The following is a 27,387-nucleotide window of genomic DNA, read 5'->3' as shown; positions in this document are numbered from 1 at the left end:
TTATTATTATTATTATTATTATTATTATTATTGGGAGGATAATAGGGAAAAATCTACCTACCAGGTATTCATTTGGCTAGCGTCCTTAGTCTGGTCAGCTTCAGAAAATTAACTTTTTTGAAGGGAATAGCAGGGAAAACAAGTCTGCAAACACTTAGGGCTAGAAAAAAAAACTTTTTTGAAGGGAATAGCAGGGAAAACAAGTCTGCAAACACTTAGGGCTAGAAAAAAAAAAACTTTGGAGAGAGTAGCAATGAAAAAATCATTCCATCCTTGCAAGGTGGGTCAAATGAGGACCCGGATTGTGGGGGCAATAGCCTAGCTCTGCTAAAAAGTGCTATTGCTAACATGTTGTAAGCCGCTCTAAGTCTAAGGAGAAGGGCGGCATAAAAATCGAATAAATAAATAAATAAATAAGATCCTTAGCACCTTGTTGGGGTTGGGGAAAGAAAAGCTTCGAAAAAGTGACATTCAGTTCAGAACTGAAGGAGAAATATTGAGAATGATTAGGGACTGTGCTGAAATGAACAGACTTACTTTGAAGTTTAAATGCCCTCATCACCTCGAGGCTCGACTACTGTAATGCTCTCTACATGGGGCTACCTTTGAAAAGTGTTCGGAAACTTCAGATCGTGCAGAATGCAGCTACGAGAGCAATTATGGGCTTCTCCAAGTATGCCCATATCACTCCAACACTCCGCAGTCTGCATTGGTTGCCGATCAGTTTCCGGTCACAATTCAAAGTGTTGGTTATGACCTATAAAGCCATTCATGGCACCGGACCAGATTATCTCAGGGACCGCCTTCTGCCGCACGAATCCCAGCGGCCAATTAGGTCCCACAGAGTGGGTCTTCTCCGGGTCCCGTCAACTAAACAATGCCACTTGGCGGGACCCAGGGGAAGAGCCTTCTCTGTGGTGGCTCCGGCCCTCTGGAACCAACTCCCCCCAGAGATTAGAATTGCCCCCACCATCCTTGCCTTTCGTAAGCTACTTAAAACCCACCTCTGCCGCCAGGCATGGGGGAATTAAGACCTTTTCTCCCCCTAGGCCGTTACAACTGTATACACGGTATGTTTGTATGTATGTTTGGTTTTTATATATTAAGGGGTTTTAATTTGCTTTTAGTATTGGATTTTATTGTATATTGTTCATGATTGTTGTTAGCCGCCCCGGGTTTTCGGAGAGGGGCGGCATATAAATCCAATAAAACTTGAAACTTGAAACTTGGAATATTATAAAATTGGGGAAAGTTTTATGAATGGATGGAAATTTTAAAAAATAGTTAAAATAAACAATTATTTTTGAAAGCGTATGTAAAAGAATTAGAAATTAGATGGTAGGAACCAGATGATGGGGAAAAAATGGTGGTAGCACTAGATCATAATGTAACATAACTTTAAGGTAGTTTACAATTTATACTATTTTAAATATATATATATATTATTTTAACTTGTTAATTAGTTTAACTGTTGGAGGTAAAGGGAGGGGTTTGCCACAGAGAAGGGAGAACAAGGAAATCAAAGGAATGAAAATTAAAAAGGAGGAATATAAACTACAAGCATTTGCAGATGACTTAGTATTTATACTAGAAAACCCCCTAATGTCAGGAGCAGAGATGATTAGACAAATTGAAGAATACGGAAAAGACATTCCATTACCCAACTAGGTAACTTCATCAGTATTTGTAAGGACCCCACAGGTTCCTGACAAAATAATCTTAACTTGCTTCAGTTTGGTTTTGATCTTCAGAAGTTAGTTATTTATTTATTTATTTATTTATTTATTTATTTATTTTTTTATTTTATTTTATTTTATTTTATTCATTCATTCATTCATTCATTTATTAGATTTGTATGCCGCCCCTCTCCGTAGACTCGGGGCGGCTCACAACAACAATATTTACAGATATTATGATTTATTATAATATTTACAGAGAGCTATGGTAATTTTGTTTTGTTTTGTTTTAAATTTCCAGCTGGGTATTGTGTGATCACCTATATACTTGGAGTTGGGGATAGGCATCTGGATAATCTTTTGCTCACCAAAACAGGTAAAGAATTTTGCTTTTTTGGGGGGGAGTGGGGAAAATGTTGGGACATCTTCAATGTACTAAAAAAATCACATCCTTTTGAAATTGTGTGTTTTTGCTTATGAATGCAAGCACTGTTAAAGCGATTTTAAGACTTACAACATTGCCCGAAACTATTGGAGCTGCACAGTATTAAATATATATATTGCAGGTCTTTGCATAGAAGGCAGAATTAACAAAGCGTAACTTGGTAGATTTAACTGTCCCAACATTTAATAAAATGGGATGAATGTAGCGTTCAGCCAGCAAACATTTGCAGTTTTATTTCCATTTTGCTAAATACAGTGGTACCTCGGTTCTCGACCACAATTCGTTCCAGAAGTGTGGTCGAGAACCGATTTGGTCAAGTACCGAATTAATTTATCCCATAGGAAATAATGGAAATGGATTTAATTGGTTCCCAGCCCCTGTTGACTCGCTGGGAACCAATTAAATCTATTTTCTTTATTTCCTATGGGATAAAAATCTGAGGAGCTCTATAACCTCTCCAAGCTGCAGGAAGGGTGGGGGCGGCTGCAATACCGGCAGCTTCGGGGCTCCTTTCCTCAATGCTTCGTCTTGAGCACCAACTTTCTCCTTCCCGGCGGCAGCGGTGGTGACGGCAGCAGCTTCCCTTCGAGGAGCAGCAGCGCCGGGAATGTCACGTAATGAAGGGAAGCCGGTGGAGCGGCGGCAACTGCGGAGATGGCACAAGACGAAGCACTGAGGAAAGGAGCCCCCCGAAGCTGCCGGTATTGCAGCTGCCCCCACCCTTCCTGCAGCTTGGAGAGGTTAGACTATAGAGACTGGGAGGCTGTTAAGCGGGCAGTAACATTTCGGATAACAAACAAAATTTTCTGTGGCTGTTTGGTATCCGAATTTTTGTTCAGATACCGAAGCAAATTTTTGCCGAAAATTTTGTTCGGTATCCGAAATGTACGAAAACCAAGGCGTTCGAGAACCGAGGTACCACTGTACTTTATTTGGTCATTGTTATTCATTTTATATCATTTCCCTGCCACCCAGTAGTGTGACTTGGGGTAGGGGCAAAACACACAAAAGATGAAATTGCAATCGAAGCACGGAATCGATAAATAAGATTAACGGATCCAACGCAACAAAAGCAAGGAGTTAAAATCCTAAAAAAAAAAATGTTTTAAAGATAATTGTGTATGTGGGTGGAGTTACTGCTGGGTCAATGGAGGAGGTGGATATCTTGAACCCAACTTTTTCAGTTTCATGAGAAGTGGGAACCCACAATATATCTTGCAAACTTATTATTATTATTATTATTATTATTATTATTATTAAATTTATTTATTGGATTTGTATGCCACCCCTCTCCATAGATTCGGGGCGGCTAACAACAAGGATAAAAACAACATGAACAATCCAATTAATAAAAACAACTAAAAACCCTTATTATAAAACCAAACATACACACAAACATACCATGCATAACTTGTAATGGCCTAGGGGGAAGGAATATCTCAACTCCCCCATGCCTGGCGGTACAAATGAGTCTTGGGTAGTTTATGAAAGACAGGGAGGGTGGGGGCAATTCTAATCTCCGGGGGGAGTTGGTTCCAGAGTGCCGGGACTGCCAGAGAGAAGGCTCTCTAGACCAGTGATTTTCAACCTTTTTTGAGCCGCGGCACATTTTTTACATTTACGAAACCCTGGGGCACATTGAGTGGGGGGGGGGGGGGGAGGGGGGCGGCTAAAAAAAGTTTGGACAAAAAATTCTCTCTCTTCCTCCCCTTCACTCTATTTTTTTCTCCCTCCCTTTCTCTCCCTTCCTTCCTTTCTCTTCCTTCCTTCCTCTTTTTTGCTCTCTTTCTCTCCCTCCCTCCCTCTATGTCTTTCTCTCTCTCTCCTTCCCTCCCTCTCTTTCTCTCTCTCTTGTTTTCTTTCTCTCTTTCTCTCTTTCTTTCTCTTGTTCTCTCTCTCTCTCTTGCTTTCTTTCTCTCTCTCTTGTTCTCTTTCTCTTTCTTTCTTTCTTTCTCTCTTTCTTTCTCTCTCTTGTTCTCTTTCTCTCTCTCTCTTTCTTGCTTTCTCTCTCTCTTGCTTTCTTTCTCTCTTGCTTTCTTTCTCTATGAGCTTCGCGGCACACCTGACCATGTCTCGCGGCACACTAGTGTGCCACGGCACACTGGTTGAAAAACACTGCTGTAGACCATATAGACCAAAGACAAATTCCTTGTGTGTCCAATCACACTTGGCCAATAAAGAATTCTATTTTGTTCTATTTTGTCATTTTGCTAGGCATCTGGACGCCCGGTAGATCAGATTTAACAGGAAGGAATTGTACAACAAGATCTTAATAGGAAGGAACTCGGCTAGGAGAAAAATCAGATTAATATCATAATTAAAGATCCGATGGAAAGGAAACAACCTCTTTATTCAGTCTTGACTAAAATTATGGTCAATACTTAATTAGCTACGACTAATGCATGCTTATTAAACATGCACTGTATTTTGAAGGCAGCAGAGTGTATAATAGCTACCACGTTTGTCGAATGTCTTTAACAGTCTTTACAAACCCAGGCATATAATTAACAGATCTCGAAATAGTAATGGGTGTGTGTGAGTGTGTGTATGTGTGTACTCGTGTCTGTCAAGTGCCAATTAGCCACGTTATTTTGTAAAGAAGAAATTAGGCAGATTGGAAGTGATGCCGGCGTTATTATGAATCCTTTTAGGAGGTTTTTTTTTTTTTCCCCCACTGGCCCATCTGCCGACGTCTTGGAAACGTTGGCTTGGATGACTTGACGGCGTTCATCCAATTGCCGCTGCAAATGTTTTTCGAACTGCTGACACCAGTTGCGCCTAATATGTGTTTATCACTATGATTAAGTCTGCGTAGCACAGTGAAATTGGTTCCCCCCTTCACTTGTTCACTGGGCTTGGAGAAGACAAGCAAGTTGGACACGCCAGAAGAAAACGGCGTTTCACCTAACAACCATACTATTGTTCTGTCCCAGCTGTGACCCACAAAGAACGCAGCACACACAGATTCTGCCCAAATCTTCTATACTAAATTAAAGACTATTAATGAGAGTTCTTAGTCGTCGGCAAAGACAAATACAGAGTAAAACAGTCTTTCTTTCTTTCTTTCTTTCTTTCTTTCTTTCTTTCTTTCTTTCTTTCTTTCTCTGTCTCTGTCTCTCTTTCTATCTAATCTATCTATCTATCTAATCTCATCTATCTATCTATCTAATCTTATCTATCTATCTATCTATCTATCTATCTATCTAACTAATCTCATCTATCTATCTATCTAATCTAATCCTATCTATCTATCTATCTATCTATCTATCTAATCTAATCTTTATCTATCTATCTATCTAATCTTATCTATCTATCTCTATCTATCTATCTATCTATCTGTCTTGTCTGTCTGTCTGTCTGTCTGTCTGTCTATCTATCTATCTATCTATCTATCTATCTATCTATCTATCTATCTATCTATCTATCTATCTAGATTTCTATGCCACCCTTCTCAACTGACTCAGGGTGGCTTTCAACAATATAAATACAAATACAAGATGCGTGAGAAATCTAATACTAAAAATACTACAAATTCTAAAACCCCATTATTCCTAAAAATACCCACAATCATCCACATTCATTCAACTAAATTTAGTCATTCATAACATCGGCTGGAGTAACATAACATTGGCTGATATATAAATTCGATAACACACACACACATACACAAACACACACATGCACACACACATACATACATACATACATACATACATACATACATACATAAACTGCTCAAAAAGTAAAGGAGCTGCTCCGAGTCCTCGGAGAGGGACGGCATACAAATCTAATAAAATAATTATTATTATTATTATTATTATTATTATTATTATCATCATCATTATTATTATTATTATTATTATTATTATTATTATTATTATTAAAGGAAACACTCAAACACATCCTAGATATGAATGAATGAAATATCCTAGTTAAATATTTGGAATCTATGGTGCAATTGGATGAAAAATAGAAATATGGAAAAATGATACAATGTGTAACAGCATACAAAAATAGACAAATATAAATAATGTAACGAACAATTTGCAAAGGTAAATACAAACTGATTGATATAGAAATGTAAATTTATAAAACGGAAAAATGGAAATGTAAGAAAAAGATGAAATGGGTAAGATCTGTAAAAAAAGATATTGTGGTGTATACGCCTTCTTTTATTTATTTTTTTGTAAAACTCAATAAAGAAAACTTTTTTAAAAAGTTGAATGTGCTGACAACATGTGAAATTGTCAATCCGTGTTGCTTCCTAAGTGGACAGTTTGATTTCACAGAAGTTTGATTTACTTGGAGTTATATTCTGTTGTTTATATATATAGAATGCTGGTGAGACCCCATTTGGAATACTGTGTTCAGTTCTGGAGACCTCACCTACAAAAAGATATTGATCAAATTGAACAGATCCAAAGACTGGCTACAAGAATGGTGGAAGGTCTTAAGCATAAAAGTTATCAGGAAAGACTTCATAAACTCAATCTGTAGAGTCTGGAGGACAGAAGGAAAAGGGGGGACATGATCGAAACATTTAAATATATTAAAGGGTTAAATAAGGTCCAGGAGGGAAGTGTTTTTAATAGGAAAGTGAACACAAGAACAAGGGGACACAATCTGAAGTTAGTTGGGGGAAAGATCAAAAGCAACATGAGAAAATATTATTTTACTGAAAGAGTAGTAGATCCTTGGAACAAACTTCCAGCAGACGTGGTAGATAAATCCACAGTAACTGAATTTAAACATGTCTGGAATAAACATATATCCATCCTAAGATAAAATACAGAAAATAGTATAAGGGCAGACTAGATGGTCCATGAGGTCTTTTTCTGCCGTCAGACTTCTATGTTTCTATGTTTCTAAGTGTCCCCTTTTGGGTTTTTGTATGTATGTATGTATGTATGTATGTATGTATGTATGTATGTATGTATGTATATGAATTCATCCTCTTATCTCCTATTGAGAACTTTCTTAGAAGTCATCAGAGATAATCTCTGCTCTCCAGGGATGCAACTTCCCCTACGAACATATTCCATCCTGCATTCATTTATCGAACAGAATTTCCCAGCATTCATTCCACATGTTTTGATTTAAAGATAAGGATTTTTTTTAAACAAACCCCCCCCACCCCCACCCCAAATTCCCATAAGATTCAACTCTGTTACACCATATGGAACTGCCTTGGATTACTTCCCTTATCGTAAAGGTTATTACACGAAACACAATGCATTAAAGAAAAAAAAGATTTAAACCAGCAAGCTTTGATCTATGTTGTAAAATCACACGAGTTATTTAATTACGAACATTTAGAGAGATTCTTCTCACTGCTAATTTATGTTGGGCTCGTCCTCAGGATGAGTCTAGAGATTCATGCTTTTTATATGTGGGAGAGAAGGGAGAAGGAAGACAACAGAATATGTCCTGAGATTCTAATTATACTTCTCATCCAGCTCGATAGGGAACAAAACAAAGCCCTTAATTAATCTTAGGGATATATTTGCATAGGTAACTGCATGGTAGATATTTGTGCCCTGATACATTTCCAAAGCCATCCGATCAGGAAAAACGACTGTCACAGAAGAGCGGGAGGAAAGGTTAACAGAGCCCCCATTCTTAATCTGAATCCATCATTGGAGGCTTTTAAGAGGCTGGACACCCATTTCTCCAGAATGATATAGGGCAATGATGGGAAACCTATGGCACGGGTGCCACAGGTGGCATGCGGAGATGATGATGATGATGATGATGATGATGATGATGATAATAATAATAATAATAATAATAATAATAATAATAATAATAAGCAGCTTCTCAAGGTGAAGCAAACTAAGGACCAGTACAGAAAAAATGTAACTCAATTCTCGTATGGACAGTTGGCGGAACAAAGCATTGCATGGACACTTTTTGGAGAAGATTGAAGGCAAAGTGGACAAAGAAAAGACCTGGTCATGGCTTACAAGTGGAACACTCAAAAAGGAGACAGAAGGACTAATACTGGCGGCACAAAAACAAGCCATTAGAACAAATGCTGTCAAAGCCAGAATTGAAAAATCAACAGACGATCTAAAGTGCAGACTCTGTAAAGAAACAGATGAAACCATCGATCACATACTCAGCTGCTGCAAAAAGATTGCACAGACTGACTACAAGCATAGACATGATGATGTGGCACAGATGATCCACTGGAACTTGTGCTGGAACTACCATTTACCAGTGGCAAAGAACTGATGGGACCATAAGCCCGAAAAAGTGGTCGAAAATGAGCAAGCAAAACTACTGTGGGACTTCCGACTTCCGACTGACCGAATTCTGAAGCATAACACACCAGACATTGTGATTGTGGAGAAAAAGAAAGTATGGATCATCGACATCACAATCCCAGGAGACAGCAGAATTGAGGAGAAGCAGCTAGAGAAAGTAGTGAAATACGAAGATCTAAAGATCGAGCTGCAACGACTCTGGCATAAGCCAGTGAAAGTGGTCCCAGTGGTCCTTGGCATGCTGGGCGCAGGGCCAAAGGATCTCAGCGGACATTTGAAAACCATCGGAATTGTCAAAATCTCCATCTGTCAATTGCAAAAGGCCACTTTGCTGGGATCGGCAAACATAATTTGCCACTACATCACACAGTCCTAGGTGCTTGGGAAGCAACCGACTGGTGATGAAATACAAAATCCAGCATAGTGATCTCGTTTGCTGTGTTGTACTGACATATAATAATAATAATAATTTATTAGGTTTGTATGCCGCCCATCTCCGAGGGCTCGGAGCGGCTCACAACAGCAACAAAATACAATGTGATACAAAATATGGGACAAATGGTACAATTGGCTGCAAAAAACCAAAGAAATAAAGAAATAAATGATTAAGATGATAAACAATTCAAATACATCACATAGAGGATATTTTAAGGAAACGAGGAAGAAAGACATTTTAGACATGATCGATAGGAAAGAACGAATTAAATAACTGTTTATATTAATTTGACTAGGAATGAATTTATTAGATACTAATTATTTATTGATACGAATACAATTTATTATTAAGAACTAATAACATATTGCTATAATGGAATAGAATTACAATAAAAAAGGTACATATGCTAACGATGTGAAAATCTGCAAAAAAATTAGAAACAGAAGTAAAAACAACTTAGTAAAGAGAGAGCAAGGTCATCACTCTTGTTTTTAATGTTGTGTGTTTATATAGTTATAGTTAGTTATAGTTTATTAGATTTGTATGCCGCCCCTCTCCGAAGACTCGGGGCGGCTCACAACATAATAGTGATACAATACATTACAAATCTAATAGTAAAAGTTAAATCAGTTTATTCTTGAATGTAATATATATTTGTAAATAAAACTCTTTTTTCTAATAAAACTTTTTTTTTTTAAAAAAGAGGGCTCTGTGGGCCACCTGTGGCATGTGTGTCATAGGTTCTCCAGCACAGGTGAGAAGGGGGTTGGACTAGAAGACCTCCAAGGTCCCTTCCAACTGTGTTATGCTGTTATCCTAATGTTGTGGTTAGCTCTGGCCCAGCTCCTGCCCCAAGGACTGTGGATGTGGGGGAGACATCCACATGCCGCAGGCCTGCTTTGCTCCCGGTGGAATCTGCTGATGAAGGCTCCTCTGACCAAGAAGACATGAGTGACAGGGAGGAGGAGAGTGGGGCAGACAGCTCAGAAGGAGATCAATTATCTAGCTCCTCCTTGGATTCAGAACAAGAGTTAATGATACAGCCACGCATGTGGAGAGCGATGCATAGGCAACAACAACTGAGAGATTATTATCAAAGGAAATGAGGCCACCTGTGGTTGGGTGGGGCTGTGGTAATTCGTGAGGCTGCTATAAATAGCAGCCTGTGGGTTTGGCCGTCGTGGAGGATTATCTGATTGTTGTGTTTCGTGACTGCTTTGCTGACTTCGACCTTTGTGTGCTGATTTTCCCCGCTTTGAAACTAAACCAGAGCAAAGTGTGTGTCACTTTGTGAAAGAAGAAGGACTGTGACTTGCCTCACAGCTGCAAGCTAAGTATTACAGAACTGATAAGGGACTTGTACCAATTACCAGTTTGTTTGGAGACGAGTGCTCTTTGCTATACAAAAAGAGTGCTTCGTTTATTTGCATTTTCGGTATAAAGAACATTGTTTTGAATTTTCAAACGTGTGTGTGTCTGAAATTGTATCTGTGCATTTTCGGGAGGATTCTACCAGAGAGCTCGACAGAACCTCCTAAGTACTAAAAATAGGGTAAAACTTTATAAATTCCCCAGCCGTCGTAACGCTAATCTTTTTTCCCCCCACAGGCAAACTTTTCCACATTGATTTCGGCTACATTCTGGGACGTGACCCGAAGCCTCTTCCTCCACCCATGAAGCTGAACAAGGAAATGGTAGAAGGGATGGGTGGGACGCAGAGCGAACAGTACCAGGAGTTTCGCAAGCAATGCTATACGGCCTTCCTTCACCTGCGCAGGTGAGAATTTTTGTGGTTAGACAACCCATAACCCAATTATTATTATTATTTATTGGATTTGTACGCCGCCCCTCTCCATAGAGTCGGGGCGGCTAACAACAATGATAAAAACAGCATGTAACAATCCAATGCTAAAATAACTTTAAAAAAACCTTATTGTAAAACCAAACATACATACAAACATACCATGCGTAAATTATAAAGGCCTAGGGGGAAAGAATATCTCAGTTCCCCCATGCCTGACGACAGAGGTGGGGTTTAAGGAGCTTACGAAAGGCGAGGAGGGTGGGGGCAGTTCTAATCTCTGGGGGGAGTTGGTTCCAGAGCGTCGGGGCCGCCACAGAGGAGGCTCTTCCCCTGGGTCCCGCCAAATGACATTGTTTAGTCGACGGGAGCCGGAGAAGGCCAAATCTGTGGGACCTAACCGGTCGCTGGGATTCGTGCGGCAGAAGGCGGTCCCGGAGATATTCTGGTCCGATGCCATGAAGGGCTTTATAGGTCATAACCAACACTTTGAATTGTGACCGGAAACTGATCGCCAACCAATGCAGACTGCGGAGTGTTGGTGTAACATGGGCATATTTAGGGAAGTCCATGATTGCTCTCGCGGCTGCATTCTGCACGATCTGAAGTTTCCAAACACTTTTCAAAGGTAGCCCCATGTAGAGAGCGTTACAGTAGTCGAGCCTTGAGGTGATGAGGGCATGAGTGACTGTGAGCAGTGACTCCCGATCCAGATAGGGCCGCAACTGGTGCACCAGGCGAACTTGGGCAAATGCCCCCCTCGCCACAGCTGAAAGGTGTTTTTCTAATGTGAGCTGTGGATCGAGGAGGACGCCCAAGTTGCAGACCCTCTCTGAGGGGGTCAATGACTCCCCCATCCAGGGTAATGGATGGACAGATGGAATTGTCCTTGGGAGGCAAAACCCACAGCCACTCCGTCTTATCAGGGTTGAGTTTGAGTCTGTTGACACCCATCCAGACCCCAACAGCCTCCAGGCACCGGCACATCACTTCCACTGCTTCGCTGACTGGACATGGGCTGGAGATGTACAGCTGGGCATCATCTGCATACTGATGATACCTCACCCCATGCCCTTGGATAATCTCACCCATCATTCTTTCAGAGTTTTCTGAAAACTCCCAAGTTTTCTCATTGCCGTCAGCAATGACAGAAATGTAATCGACTGACTGGGGTCCATTCAAAAATGATGTTCGTCCATCACTTTCGAAGAGGACCTTGACATCTATCCGTTTGTGGGCTGCCCATTGTATGTCCGCAGGTGGCTGGTAGGCAGTGATGGGCTGCCAAAATTTTTGCTGTGGCTTGTTTTGTGGGTGTGGCTTGATGGTCATGTGACCAGGTAGGAGTGGCCTGCCAGCCATGTAACCAGGTGGGAGTGGTTTGACAATCATGTGACCGGAGCTGGTTTAAAGGTCATGTGACTGGATGGAAGTGAGTTACCGACCAAGATAAGTTTTCAAATAGGTGCTTGGACTCTTGTTCAGTTGATTAAGTCACATTATTAGAATAGACACAAAAAGGACAAATGATAGACAGCATTATTTGTTGAGGAGCACAGTAACATTTTAAGGTTTTGTACTGAACACACAAGGCTCAGTATGATAACAGATTAGGCAAGTAGCTCCATTTTCTTTCATTGCTATAAAAGTTCAGTTCTAGTTAATGATTAAAATGATTAAACCGTTTATGGATATAAACATACTATTTAATTATTTCCTATTTTAAAAGTAATTAAGGACCATACTAAGGTACTAGAAAAGGAAGGATAATAAAAAAAAACCCTATTATTCAATAAATAGTGCGTAAACTTACTCCCCCCACAGGGTCCCCCCCACCTCCGTGGGGGCAGCAGCCCATTACTGCTTCTGTTCATGCAGCCTAGGACTGTGTTGGCTTGTTTGGCAGCTGTCTCACACTGCTGGCTCATATTTAAGGAATTGTCCACTAGGACTCCAAGATCCCTCTCACAGTTACTGGCATTAAGTCACGTTTCACCTAAACCAGAGGTAGGCAAAGTTGGCTCTTCTATGACTTGTGGACTTCATCTCCCAGAATTCCTGAGCCAATTATGCTGACTCAGGAATTCTGGGAGTTGAAGTCCACATGTCATAGAAACTTAGAAACATAGAAGTCTGACGGCAGAAAAAGACCTCCTGGTCTATCTAGTCTGCCCTTATACTATTTTCTGTATTTTATCTTAGGATGGATCTATGTTTATCCCAGGCATGTTTAAATTCAGTTACTGTGGATTTATCTACCACGTCTGCTGGAAGTTTGTTCCAAGGATCTACTACTCTTTCAGTAAAATAATATTTTCTCATGTTGCTTTTGATCTTTCCCCCAACTAACTTCAGATTGTGTCCCCTTGTTCTTGTGTTCACTTTCCTGTTAAAAACACTTCCCTCCTGAACCCTATTTAACCCTTTAACATATTTAAATGTTTCGATCATGTCCCCCCTTTTCCTTCTGTCCTCCAGACTATACAGATGGAGTTCGTGAAGTCTTTCCTGATACATTTTATGCTTAAGACCTTCCACCATTTTTGTAGCCCGTCTTTGGACCCGTTCAAATTTTATCAATATCTTTTTGTAGATGAGGTCTCCAGAACTGAACACAGTATTCCAAATGGGGTCTCACCAGCGCTCTATATAGCGGAATCACAGTCTCCCTCTTCCTGCTTGTTATACCTCTAGCTATGCAGCCAAGCATCCTACTTGCTTTCCCTACCTCCTGACTGCACTGTTCACCCATTTTGAGACTGTCAGAAATCACTACCCCTAAATCCTTCTCTTCTGAAGTTTTTGCTAACACAGAAGAGCCAACTTTGCCTACCCCTGACCTAGACTGTACAGAACAGTACAATTTCCCTATCTATTTACTATTACTGTACATCCAAAATAGGCTATTTAATTCTATATATATATATATATATATATATATATATATATATATATATATATATATATATATATATATTTGTTTTCGTAAATTTTCACGGGTATATGTATGTAGATTGTTCTGAGTTCGGGTTTTGCCCTGTGTAATGTTTTGCATGTCTATGCGACGTTTCGGTGAAATCACATTCACCATCATCAGGCTGGAGTTCCAATCTTTGTGTTTTTGCAAATGAATATTAGCAACTGACATTTCTTCTTAGCATGTAGTGTGGGGGTGGAGATTTGCTTTGAATGTAGCAAATAGATTGGGTGACTATGCTTCCGTGATCTGATTGGTTGGTGTAATCATGGTTATAGAAGGAATGGCATGAAGATTATGAAGTGTTTTGTTTAAGTCTGATTTCCAAATATAAAATTCTAAAATCATAATAATTAAAGGATTGACATATTGATTATAATGAGGTGTTTATTTTGTTTAAGGCTGGTTTCCAAATCTCTGGCAGGCGCGAGGTATCATCCCTTTTATTTAAACAAAAAGATCTTTTTTCAATTTCAATAGCTTCTAGAGAGATTCTTTTATATAAATTCTCTGTTTTGTGGAGTAATTTAGTTTTTTCAAAGTCAATTTCGTGCCCTGTTTTTTTAATGTGCTGGACAAGGGAGGAGGTCTTCTCCTGTTTCTTGACTGCATTCATATGTTCTGCCATGCGCTGGCTCACTCTTCGGTTAGTTTGTCCAATGTATGTGGCTGCACATGTTTTGCAAGGGATTTCATAGATACCTTGGTATTCTAATTGGATTTTATCTTTGGGGCTCCTTAGGATATTAGATATTTTTTGGTTAGTGCAAAATGAGGTTTTGATGTTATGTTTTTGTAGAATTTTACTAATTTTATCCGTGGTGCCTTTGATGTAAGGAAGGATGGTGGTGCCATTGTCCTGTTCTTGATCTTGTTTTTTGGGGGGTGTCTCTTTATTGATTAGGTTTGTTATTGTTTTCTCTTTGAATCCATTAGAAATTAGTACATCTTTGAGTTTGTTCAATTCAGTTTTTAAGTGCTCATGGTCAGCTAAGCGTTTGGTTCTGGTGATGAGAAATACAGTTTACTATGGAAACAGAAATCAATGATCAACTTCCCTTTCTAGATGTACTGGTCTATAAAAAACCCAATGGCAGCCTAGGACATACTATCTACCAAAAGAAAACCCATACCAACCGTTATCTAAATGCACACTCACACCACCACCCCGCACAAATCACCTCAGTGGCCAAAACTCTCATCACCAGAACCAAACGCTTAGCTGACCATGAGCACTTAAAAACTGAATTGAACAAACTCAAAGATGTACTAATTTCTAATGGATTCAAAGAGAAAACAATAACAAACCTAATCAATAAAGAGACACCCCCCAAAAAACATGATCAAGAACAGGACAATGGCACCACCATCCTTCCTTACATCAAAGGCACCACGGATAAAATTAGTAAAATTCTACAAAAACATAACATCAAAACCTCATTTTGCACTAACCAAAAAATATCTAATATCCTAAGGAGCCCCAAAGATAAAATCCAATTAGAATACCAAGGTATCTATGAAATCCCTTGCAAAACATGTGCAGCCACATACATTGGACAAACTAACCGAAGAGTGAGCCAGCGCATGGCAGAACATATGAATGCAGTCAAGAAACAGGAGAAGACCTCCTCCCTTGTCCAGCACATTAAAAAAACAGGGCACGAAATTGACTTTGAAAAAACTAAATTACTCCACAAAACAGAGAATTTATATAAAAGAATCTCTCTAGAAGCTATTGAAATTGAGAAAAGATCTTTTTGTTTAAATAAAAGGGATGATACCTCGCGCCTGCCAGAGATTTGGAAACCAGCCTTAAACAAAATAAACACCTCATTATAATCAATATGTCAATCCTTTAATTATTATGATTTTAGAATTTTATATTTGGAAATCAGACTTAAACAAAACACTTCATAATCTTCATGCCATTCCTTCTATAACCATGATTACACCAACCAATCAGATCACGGAAGCATAGTCACCCAATCTATTTGCTACATTCAAAGCAAATCTCCACCCCCACACTACATGCTAAGAAGAAATGTCAGTTGCTAATATTCATTTGCAAAAACACAAAGATTGGAACTCCAGCCTGATGATGGTGAATGTGATTTCACCGAAACGTCGCATAGACATGCAAAACATTACACAGGGCAAAACCCGAACTCAGAACAATCTACATATATATATATATATATATATATATATATATATATATATATATATATGCGCCGTATGTGTACATACATATTACACACAGGTACACAAAAATATATATTATCTAGTATTTAAACTGTATGTGTATGTACACACAAACACATACACACGCACAGCTCTTTTTAAATTATACACATTCAACCTCATTTACTGCAATAGGAAAGACATACCCAGAGCCCAGAAGGGGAAAAAAGAAAAAAAAATCAATTTTTTTCTACTGGTTCTGCTTACTGGCCCGTTACCTGTAGGAGCCCATCACTGCTCTTTTATGTACACCGAGAGCTTATGCGCCAATTTCCTTGCGTCTCCAACCACACTTGGCCAATAAAGAATTCTAATTCCGTTCGATTCTGTACCTGAGAGTGGGAAACAGGTTTTAATAGATAGTAAGATGAACAGCGTTTTTGGATCTCACATTTGCAGCCTGGTTGCCTTTGAAATATGATGTAAGACACGCTAGCGACCTCGTCGTCTTTTCTCTCCTGCTTGCCTGAACTAGGCGGGAATGGAAAGGGCTAGACACCTTTATGGGTGCTTTATGATGTATGGGGAATATAAAATGCACAAAAGTGGGGAATATTAACGAAAATAATGGGGAGGAAATATGCACTAAAGGCATGCCCGTTGAATTCACTTGAACCAGGGGTTGGTGGGAGGGAAGAAATAGAGATAGCACAGAAGCAAATGCAGGCAATTCTTGTCTCAACCACAATGGTTGTAGCCCCAAATTTATGTAATTTATTTGAATATGTTAAAGAGTTTTGCCAGACTCATCCTAGACTACTGCTCATCTGTATGGAACCCATACCACATCTCAGACATCAACACCCTTGAAAATGTCCAAAGATATTTCACCAGAAGAGCCCTTCACTCCTCCACTCGAAACAGAATATCCTACGAAAATAGACTAACAATCCTGGGCCTAGAAAGCCTAGAACTACGGCGCCTAAAACACGATTTGAGTATTGCCCACAAGATCATATGCTGCAACGTCCTACCGGTCAATGACTACTTCACCTTCAACCGCAACAACACAAGAGCACGCAACAGATTCAAACTTAATACGAACCGCTCCCAACTTGACTGTAAAAAATATGATTTCAACAATCGAGTTATCGAACCGTGGAACTCATTGCCGGACTCAATTGTGTCAACCCCTAACCCCCAACACTTCTCCCTTAGACTCTCCACGATTGACCTCTCCAGGTTCCTAAGAGGCCAGTAAGGGGCGTACATAAGTGCACTGATGTGCCTTTCGTCCCCTGTCCAATTGTCTTTCCTTTCTCTCACTTATCATATATATTTTCTTTCTTTCATATATCCTCTCCTCCAAGTTCACTTTACCCTTATATATATTACCACATGTCTATTTTTCTTCCTATGTATTTGTGTATTGGACAAATGAATAAATAAAAATAAAATAAGGTTCAGGAGGGAAGTGTTTTCAATAGGAAAGTGAACACAAGAACAAGGGGGCACAATCTGAGGTTAGTTGGGAGAAAGATTAGAAGTAATGTGAGAAAATATTATTTTACTGAAAGAGTAGTAGATGCTTGGAACAAACTTCCAGCAGACGTGGTCGGTCAATCCACAGTAACTGAATTTAAACATGCCTGGGATTAACATATATCCATCCTAGGATAAAATACAAGAAATAGTATAAGGGCAGACTTGATGGACCGTGAGGTCTTTTTCTGCCGCCAATCTTCTATGTTTCTATGTGGTTAATTTGTTCAGACATTAGTTCATTTGTTCAGTGTATATGGCCCCATATACTGGTAAGAAAGACTATGTACTTGGCAATATTTGGATTGTTATCTTGGCTTATTATATGTATGACTTTAGACTGTTTATCTCAATATGTTATTTCTCAAAGTAAGCTTTAATTCAGGTTAGTGTATCAGTGTGTGACTTATTCACAACTAATCTCAATCTAAAGGTTTCTCTGCGTGCACAACCTTGGTAAACAAGGATTACTCTGCCCATGCATTAACACTGACTCTCTGTGATCATAGAAACATAGAAGATTGACGGCAGAAAAAGACCTCATGGTCCATCTAGTCTGCCCTTGTACTATTTCCTGTATTTTATCTTAGGATGGATATATGTTTATCCCAGGCAGGTTTAAATTCAGTTACTGTGGATTTATCTACCACGTCTGCTGGAAGTTTGTTCCAAGCATCTACTACTCTTTCAGTAAAATAATATTTTCTCATGTTGCTTCTTATCTTCCCCCCAACTAACCCCTTGTGCCCCCTTGTTCTTGTATTCACTTTCCTATTAAAAACACTTCCCTCCTGGACCTTATTTAACCCTTTAACATATTTAAATGTTTTGGTCATGTCCCCCCCTTTTACTTCTGTCCTCCAGACTATACAGATTGAGTTCATTAAGTCTTTCCTGATACTTTTTATGCTTAAGACCTTCCACCATTCTTGTAGCCTGTCTTTGGACCCGTTCAATTTTATCCATATTTTTTTGTAGGTGAGGTCTCCAGAACTGAACACAGTATTCCAAATGGGGTCTCACCAGCATTCTATATAGCGGGATCACAATCTCCCTCTTCCTGCTTGTTATACCTCTAGCTATGCAAGCAAGCATCCTACTTGCTTTCCCTACCGCCTGACAGCACTGTTCACCCATTTTGAGACTGTCGGAAATCACTACCCCTAAATCCTTTTCTTCTGAAGTTTTTTCTAACGGCCAATAGAAAGCAATGGAAACTGCAGTTTAATGTTTCCAAATGTAAAATAATGCACTTGGGGAAAAGGAATCCTCAATCTGAGTATTGCATTGGCAGTTCTGTGTTAGTATTATTTTACTGAAAGAGTAGTAGATCCTTGGAACAAACTTCCAGCAGATGTGGTAGATAAATCCACACTAACTAAGATAAAATACAGAAAATAGTATAAGGGCAGACTAGATGGACCAGGAGGTCTTTTTCTGCCGTCAGACTTCTATGTTTCTATGTTTCTAACTGAATTTAAACATTCCTGGGATAAACATATGTCCATCCTAAGATAAAATACAGGAAATAGTATAAGAGCAGACTAGATGGACCATGAGGTCTTTTTCTGCCGTCAGTCTTCTATGTTTCTATGTTTCAATACAATACTCCAATTGAGGATTCCTTTTCCCCAAGTGCATTATTTTACATTTGGAAACATTAAACTGCAGTTTCCATTGCTTTGACCACTTATCTAGTAAAGCTAGATTCATTCAGACGCTTGGCCATTGGTTCCTATTTATGACGGTTGCAGTGTCCCAGGGTCATGTGATTCCCTCTTTTGTGACCTTCTGACAAGCCAAGTCCATGGGGAAGCCAGATTCACTTAACAACCACGTTTCTAGCTTTAACAGTTGCAGAGATTCCCATAACAACTCTTTGCAAGAAAGCTTGTAAAATGCGACAAAAACCAATGTTTGGCTTAACAGCAGGCAGTTCGATTGTGGTCATATGTCGAGGACTACGTTTATTCCATCACAATGATAAAATAGCAGCTGGTCCAAAAAAAAAAAATAACCCAACCCCAAAAATTTAGAAATGAAGTTGAAATGTTTCTATCCCAACACAAGATGGCACAGGACTGCTATAAATGCAACAAATCCTTCTGCCAGGATATCAAGATGCCCTGGATAAAGCTTCCAATAAATTATTGCAGGCTGGAAGAGAGAATAAATGGTTATTTTTTCTCAAACCCAACCTGAGAATGTGCATAAAAGCCTTAAGTGTGCATAGAAAAAAATTAAAGAGAGGAAGTGTTTAAGGCAAATAGTAAAGAACGAGAATAGAGCAACACGAATGATTAGCGGGTTGGAGGCTAAAACATACGAAGGATGGTTGCAGGAATTGGGAATGTTTAATTTAATGAAAAGAAGGATTGGGGCAGTAGTGAAATCGATTTTTGTTTTATTACCTGTGGACATGGCTTGCTGGACGTGGCAGGGGGAAGGATACTGCAAAATCTCCCACTCCTGGGGGAAGGATATTGCAAAATCTCCATTCCTTCCCCACTCCTGAGGAAAGGATATTGCAAAAACCCCATCCTTCCCCACTCCTGGGGGAAGGACACTGAAAAATCCCCATTCCCTCCCCGGTCCTGGGGGAAGGATACTGCAGAATCTCCATTCCCTTCTGACTCCAGGGGAAGGATATTGCAAAATTTCTATTTCCACTCTATTTTGGGTGGAAGGATATTACAAAATTCCCATTCCCACCCCACTCTAGGGGGAAGGATATTGAAAAATCTCCATTCCCTCCCTGGTCCTGGGGGAAGGATACTGAAAAATCTCCATTCCCTTCTGACTCCAAGGGAAGGATATTGCAAAATCCCCATTCCCTCCCCGGTCTTGGGGGAAGGATACTGAAAAATCTCCATTCCCTTCTGACTCCGGGGGAAGGATATTGCAAAATCCCCATTCCCTCCCCGGTCTTGGGGGAAGGATACTGCAAAATCTCTCCTGGGAACCAAGGACCTTTCCACAGATAGCCGGTGAAAATAGGAGTGAAGTTACCAGACCAGCAGATGCTGCATTGATTGGGGCATGTGACTGATTGGCTGGGATGGGGTGGTGGTGGAAATATTTACTTTTAATTAGGTGAAAACCAAGGAGCCCCTCAGAATTGGCTTTCACCAGATATGTGCCAATTTGGTATTTCCAATAAAGCTGTTCTTTGAAGAATCTACCTGCCTTAGTGTCCTTGCTTGCAATGGCCCCATTACAGTGGTACCTCTACCTAAGAACGCCTCTACTTACGAAATTTTCTAGATAAGAACTGGGTGTTCAAGATTTTTTTGCCTCTTCTCAAGAACCATTTTCCAATTACAAACCCGAGCCTCCAAAACTGTAACCGGAAAAGACAGGGAGAAGCCTCCATGGGGCCTCTCTAGGAATCTCCTGGGAGGAAACGGCTGGAAAAGGCAGGGAGAAGCCTCTGGGGGTCTCTCTAGGAATCTCCTGGGAGGAAATAGGGCCTGGAAAAGGCAGGGAGAAGCCTCTGGGGGCCTCTCTAGGAAATCTCCTGGGAGGAAACAGGTCCTCCACCCTCCCTGTGGTTTCCTCAATCGAACGCATTATTTGCTTTTACATTGATTCCTATGGGAAAAATTCCTTCTCCTTACAAACTTTTCTACTTAAAAAGCTGATCACGGAACGAATTAAGTTCGTAAGTAGAGGTACCACTGTACTTGGAACCCTGTTCTTTTGTCTTTTGTCAGGGTTCAGTGCCCAAGATGGCTTCCAGGCCTGACATCTTTATTGTTGTTGTTGTTATAGTTGTTTGTTTTGTAAAGTATTTGTCTCTTTTTTTTTCTTGGTCATACCAATCACGTTCATTGTTTTCTGGAGGAATCCCGCTGTATAGAGCGCTGGTGAGACCACATTTGGAATACTGTATTCGGTTCTGCAGACTTCACCTACTAAAAGCGATAGATAAAATTGAACGGGTCCAAAGACGGGCTACAAAAATGCTGGAAGGTCTTAAGCATAAAACGTATCAAGAAAGACTTAATGAACTCAATCTGTATAGTCTGGAGGAAAGAAGGGAAAGGGGGGACATAATTGAAACATTTAAATATGTTAAAGGGTTAAATAAGTTTTGGGAGGGAAGTGTTTTTAATAGGAAAGTGAACACAAGAACAAGGGGGCAGAATCTGAGGTTAGTTGGGGAAAAGATCAGAAGCAACGTGAGAAAATATTATTTTATCCAAAGAGTAGTAGATGCTTGGAACAAACTTCCAGCAGACATGGTTGTTAAACCAAAGTAACTGAATGGGATAAACATAGATCCATCCTAAGATAAAATACAGGAAATAGTATAAGGGCAGGCTAGATGGACCATGAGGTCTTTTTCTGCCGTCAATCTTCTATGTTTCTGTGGTTCTAAATGATGGTCCCGATTTTGAGAAAAGCGATGAATTTGACCTGCAAGAAGGTTTCAATTCCGCATTTCACCATTTGTACTTATTTCTGAATTGGCCTTTTCTTCTCCACAGATATTCCAACTTGATTTTGAACTTGTTCTCTCTGATGGTCGATGCCAACATTCCGGACATCGCTCTGGAACCCGACAAGACCGTCAAAAAAGTAAGGAACCAGTTTCTTGTATAATGCGCACACACATACAGTATTTGTCCTATAAGGTTGTTGTAAGGGATGTGGTAAGGTTACCCATTATCTAGACCTGTGATGGCAAACCTATGGCACATCTGCCACAGGTGGCACACAGAGAGAGCCATATTTATTTTATTTATTTTATTATTTTATTTTAATTTTGTTTGTTTGTTTGTTTGTTTATTTATTTATTTAATTAATTTTTTATTTTATTTATTTATTTATTTTATTTATTTAGTCTTCGGAGAGGGGCGGCATACAAATCTAATAAATTATTATTATTATTATTATTATTATTATTATTATTATTAATTACTTAATCAAATTTATTTATTCATTCATTCATTCATTCATTCATTCATTCATTCATTCATTCATTCATTCATTCATTTATTTATTTATTATATTTGTATGCCGCCCCTCTCTGTAGACTCGGGTCGGCTCACGACAGCAATAGAACAATTCATAACAAATCTAATAATTTAAAAAACATTTTAAAAACCCTATTATTAATCAAACATGCATACAAACATACCATACATAAATTGTATAGGCCCGCTTTATGTATGATTTGTTTGGATTGCATGATTGTTCTTACTAAGGGTTTTAAATATTGTTTTTAATATTGGATTTATATACTGTATTGTTTGTTGTGAGCTGCTCCGAGTCCTCGGAGAGGGGCGGCATACAAATCTAATAAATTATTATTATTGTTGTTGTTGTTGTTATTATTGTTATGTTGTTGTTGTTATTGTTGTTGTTGTTATTATTATTATTTTGTCAGCCAGTCAGTTTACATTACAATTTCCATATTCACAGTGACTAGGCAGTTTTACACGGTTAAAGTTATACAGTTCTCTGCAATTTGGAATATTCTCTCAGGTAGGCCTGATCCTGACAGTGCAGAGGCTTTGGGAAGGCATTTTCAGCCCCTGGAGTGCCTCTACGGGGAGCTGGGGGGCATTTTCGCCCTCCCCAGGCTCAAAAAAAGCCTCTGGAGCCTGAGGAGGGTGAAAAACGCCTACCGGACCTACCAGAAGTTGGTAAATGGGCCATTTCTGGCCTCTGGAGGCTTCTAGGAAGCCTGATTAACCCAAAACAGAGTGCAGAGAGGTCATGCGTGCATGCGTGGAGAGCATGAGGGTTTGTGCACACATGCTTGGGGTGGCAGGACAGGGAGGTCATGAATACATGTGCAGGGTTGCAGGGTGGGTGGGGCAGTTTTGAATTACAGGCATGGGCACACACACTTTTGCCATCACTGATCTAGACTTTCAAGACCACAAATTTAGTCGGATGCAAAGAGTAATATGGTCAACCTGTCTTTATAATTTCCCGTGCTCCCCCAAACTTGGACGAGATTTCAGGCGTGAAATCGGTGCTTTCAGATCTTACAGAAGTTTAAGATTCATGATCGTTACCTCATTTATGAATTTATGTATTTATTTATTTATTTCATTTGTCTATATCTTCTTTCTTTCTTTCTTTCTTTCTTTCTTTCTTCCTTCCTTCCTTTCTTTCTTTCTTTCTTTCTTTCTTTCTTCCTTCCTCCCTCCCTTCTTTCTTTTCTTTCTTTCCTATCTCTAGCTAACTTCTTTCTTTCTTTTCTATCTATCTATCTATCTATCTATCTATCTATCTCCTTCTTTCCTTTCTTCCCCATCTATCTATATCTATATCTTATCTATCTATATCTATTTCCTTCTTTCTTTCTTTCTTTCTTTCTTTCTTTCTTTTTTCTTTCTTATCTATATCTATCTCCTTTTTTCCTTTCTTTCTTTCTTTCTTTCTTTCTTTTTTCTTTCTTTCCTATCTATCTATATCTATATCTATCTCTTTCCTTCTTTCTTTCCTTTTTTCTTTCTTTCTTTCTTTCTTTCTTATCTATATCTATATCTATCTCCCTTTTTCCTTTCTTTCTTTTTTCTTTCTTTCTTTCCTATCTATCTATATCTATCTCTTTCCTTCTTTCTTTCCTTTTTTCTTTCTTTCTTTCTTATCTATCTATCTTCTTCCCTCCCTCCTTTCTTTCTTTCTTTCTTTCTTTTCCTTCTCTTCCCCCAGCTTGCTTTCATCTCCATCTTTCAACTTGCGATTTAATGTTTAATTCCATCCTTTCTCTGTCAGGGATCCCTTGTTGTTTGATGTGAAGTTATTTGTGTTCCTCTTGGATATTGTCCTCTCGGCTAGCTTTTTCACTTAAAAAAAAAAAATCAAATAAGCCTCTTTGCTTATGTTTCCTTCCAATTAAGCCACAGCATGCCGAGTTTATTATGAATATCTGTCGTGTTGCTTGCATGTTTCATTTGGGTTGAACTCCGTACCTGTCTGTCGAGAAGTTCAAAAGCATGCAATCAGGGTTTTTATTTTTTCCTCTCTTTTTTTCTTTCTCTCTCTCCCTGCATTCATATTGCCTTTAAATATGTCAAACTCCTAAAGCTTTTTTAAAAAAACTCATGGTTTCGCAAGGCTTTGTAATCTTTCTGAAAACGGATTTCATTATACAATTGTCATCCTTGCGCCTCTCAAAATTTATTTATTATGCTGACTTTTTAAATTGCATTTTGCCCACATTTTCTCTCTCTCCCTCTCTCTCTTTTTGCAATTGATTTTAATAACTGAGTCGCTAGGAGTGGTGCGCTACCTTTGTGTGTTGTGTCTTCTTCACTTTAACGGCAAGTCAGAAAGAGCAAAAACCCACAGCTTTGGCAAACCGTTCCGTCTGATAACTTGTGATCCCGGTGTGAGCTTCATAATCGATATCTCTAAGGACAGAAAGTTGGCCTTGTATAATAATAATATGTTATCTTGAGAGCATAAGGCAAACAGTGTAAAAAAAAATGCTAACATTATTATTGAAAACATGGAGGAGTTTTCCCTCCGGTTCCAGGGATGGGATTCAAAATTTTTAGCAACCAGTTCTTTTCCCTGTTGCTGGGTGGCAGAAAAAGACCTCATGATCCATCTAGTCTGCCCTTATACTATTTCCTGTATTTTATGTTAAGATGGATCTATGTTTATCCCAGGCATGTTTAAATTCAGTTACTGTGGATTTACCGACCACGTCTGCTGGAAGTTTGTTCCAAGGATCTACTACTCTTTCAGTAAAATAATATTTTCTCACGTTGCTTTTGATGTTTCCCCCAGCTAACTTTAGATTGTGTCCCCTTGTTCTTGTGTTCACTTTCCTATTAAAAACACTTCCCTCCTGGACCTTATTTAACCCTTTAACATATTTAAATGTTTCGATCATGTCCCCCCTTTTCCTTCTGTCCTCCAGATTATACAGATTGAGTTCATTAAGTTTGAACCTTGACAGTTTGAATTCAAAAGTTGTTGTTATTATTATTATTATCATCATCATCATCATTATTATTAACATTATCATGATCATCAATACAACACAGCAAACGAGATCACTATGCTGTATTTCATATTTCATCACCAGTCGGGCGCTTCCCAAGCACCTAGGACTGCGGGATGTAGCGGCAAATTATGTTTGCCGATCCCAGTAAAGCAGCCTTTTGCAATTGACAGACGGAGATTTTGTCGATTCCAATAGTTTTCAAATGTCTGCTGAGATCCTTTGGCACTGCGCCCAGCGTGCCAGGGACCACTGGGACCACTTTCACAGGTTTATAACAGAGTTGTTGCAGCTCGATTTTTAGATCTTCGTATTTTGCAAATTTCTCTAGCTGCTTCTCCTCAATTCTGCTGTCTCCTGGGATTGCGATGTCAATGATCCATACATCATTATCATCGTCATCGTTATTATTATTATTATTATTATTATTATTATTATTATTATTCCAGAAAATGGTCCATCGTGTATAATATTATTGCTCAAGAAAACCACATCGACATATCTGTGGTGATACCAGACTTGTCTCCCAAAGAGACAAATCTTGTCTCTCATTTATTTCATCGATTTTTCTTAAATTGAATGGGAACATCACAAGATATCACAAAGCTGTTTGGAGTAAGTCTAACTGGACTAAAAGAAAAGGAACACTTGAGTTGCAACAACATCCCGCCATCTAAAACTGATTGAAATGAGATGATTCTGTTGAGAAGAAGAAGAAAAAAATCAAAAGAGTTGCGTTTGGTGTTTGGATTGATTTTTCCCACCCACACCCCGCCCTCCTCAAAGCTTTAACAAGAAATCCATATATATTTTGAGAAACTCAAACAAGATAAAAATCCACTTTGCCTTGACCTGTAAAATTAAATTACCTGCTGGTGGCAGATGAAGTCCGCAGCTCGCTTTTTCAGCCATAAGATTGCTTTTGCAGAAGAAGAGGGTTGAAGAGGTAGAAGACGTGCTGTGTCTCTAAGACAAAGGCAGAGGTTTCCCTGACCAGTCGGGTCGGACTCTAGGGGGCGCTGCTCATCTCTAGGGGGCGCTGCTCATTTCTGTTGGCTGCTGCTCATGTCTGTCAGACTCTAGGGGGCGGTGTTCATCTCTAGGGGGCGCTGCTCATTTCTGTTGGCTGCTGCTCATGTCTGTCAGACTCTAGGGGGCGCTCTCATCTCTGTTGGCTGCTGCTCATGTCTGTCAAATTCTAGGGGCCGATGCTCATCTCTGTCGGACTCTAGGGTGGCGCTGCTCATCTCTAGGGGTGCTGCTCATCTCTGTCGGACTCTAGGGGGCACTGCTCATTTCTGTCAGACTCTAGAGGGCACTGTTCACCTCTAGGGGGTGCTGCTTATCTCTGTTGGCTGATGCTCATATCTGTCAGACTCTAGGGGGCACTGCTCATCTCTAGGGGGTGCTGTTCATCTCTGTCGGACTCTAGAGGCCGTTGCTCATCTCTGTCGGACTCTTCAGGGTGTTGCTCATCTCTGTCGGACTCTAGGGGGCACAGCTCATCTCTGTTGGCTGCTGCTCCTGTCTTTCAAATTCTAGGGGGTGATGCTCATCTGTAGGGGCACTGCTCATCTCTGTCGGACTCTACGGGGTGTTGCTCATCTCTGTTGGACTCTAGGGGGTGCTCCTCATCTCTGTCAGACTCTAGAGGGCACTGTTCACCTCTGGGGATGCTGCCTATCTCTGTTGGCTGCTGCTCATATCTGTCAGACTCTAGGGGGCGCTGCTCATCTCTGTTGGCTGCTGTTCATGTCTGTCAGACTCTAGGGGGCACTGCTTATTTCTAGGGGGCACTGCTCATCTCTGTCAGACTCTAGGGGGCGCTGCTCATCTCTAGGGGGTGCTGCTCATCTCCGTCGGACTCTACTGGGTTTTGCTCATCTCCGTCGGACTCTACTGGGTTTTGCTCATCTCTGTCGGACTCTAGGGGATGCTGATTTCTGTGGGACTCTATGGGGCGCTGCTTATCTCTGTCAGACTCTAGAGGGCACTGTTCCCCTCTAGGGTGGGCAAGTCTTGGAAAAAGGAACGGAATCTCACCCTATTATGCGGCACTAGCAGTATCGGGTTCCTACCGATACGGATGAG

General features: G+C 39.8%; 1 protein-coding gene across 1 annotated transcript in view; it reads left to right on the top strand.

The window, feature by feature from the left end:
* The window catches only part of PIK3C3 (phosphatidylinositol 3-kinase catalytic subunit type 3), a 126,146-nt gene that overhangs the window by 57,020 nt on the left and 41,739 nt on the right, over positions 1 to 27,387 (top strand). The window contains 3 exon segments of the mRNA XM_070743632.1: positions 1,978 to 2,052; positions 10,432 to 10,600; positions 21,815 to 21,905. Coding sequence (XP_070599733.1) covers positions 1,978 to 2,052; positions 10,432 to 10,600; positions 21,815 to 21,905 — 335 coding nt within the window.

This window comes from Erythrolamprus reginae, chromosome 2 (genome assembly GCF_031021105.1).
Source record: "Erythrolamprus reginae isolate rEryReg1 chromosome 2, rEryReg1.hap1, whole genome shotgun sequence".
Taxonomy (NCBI): Eukaryota; Metazoa; Chordata; class Lepidosauria; order Squamata; family Dipsadidae; genus Erythrolamprus; species Erythrolamprus reginae.
The sequence above is the reverse complement of the archived record's forward strand: the minus strand, read 5'-3'. Positions and strand labels throughout refer to the sequence as shown.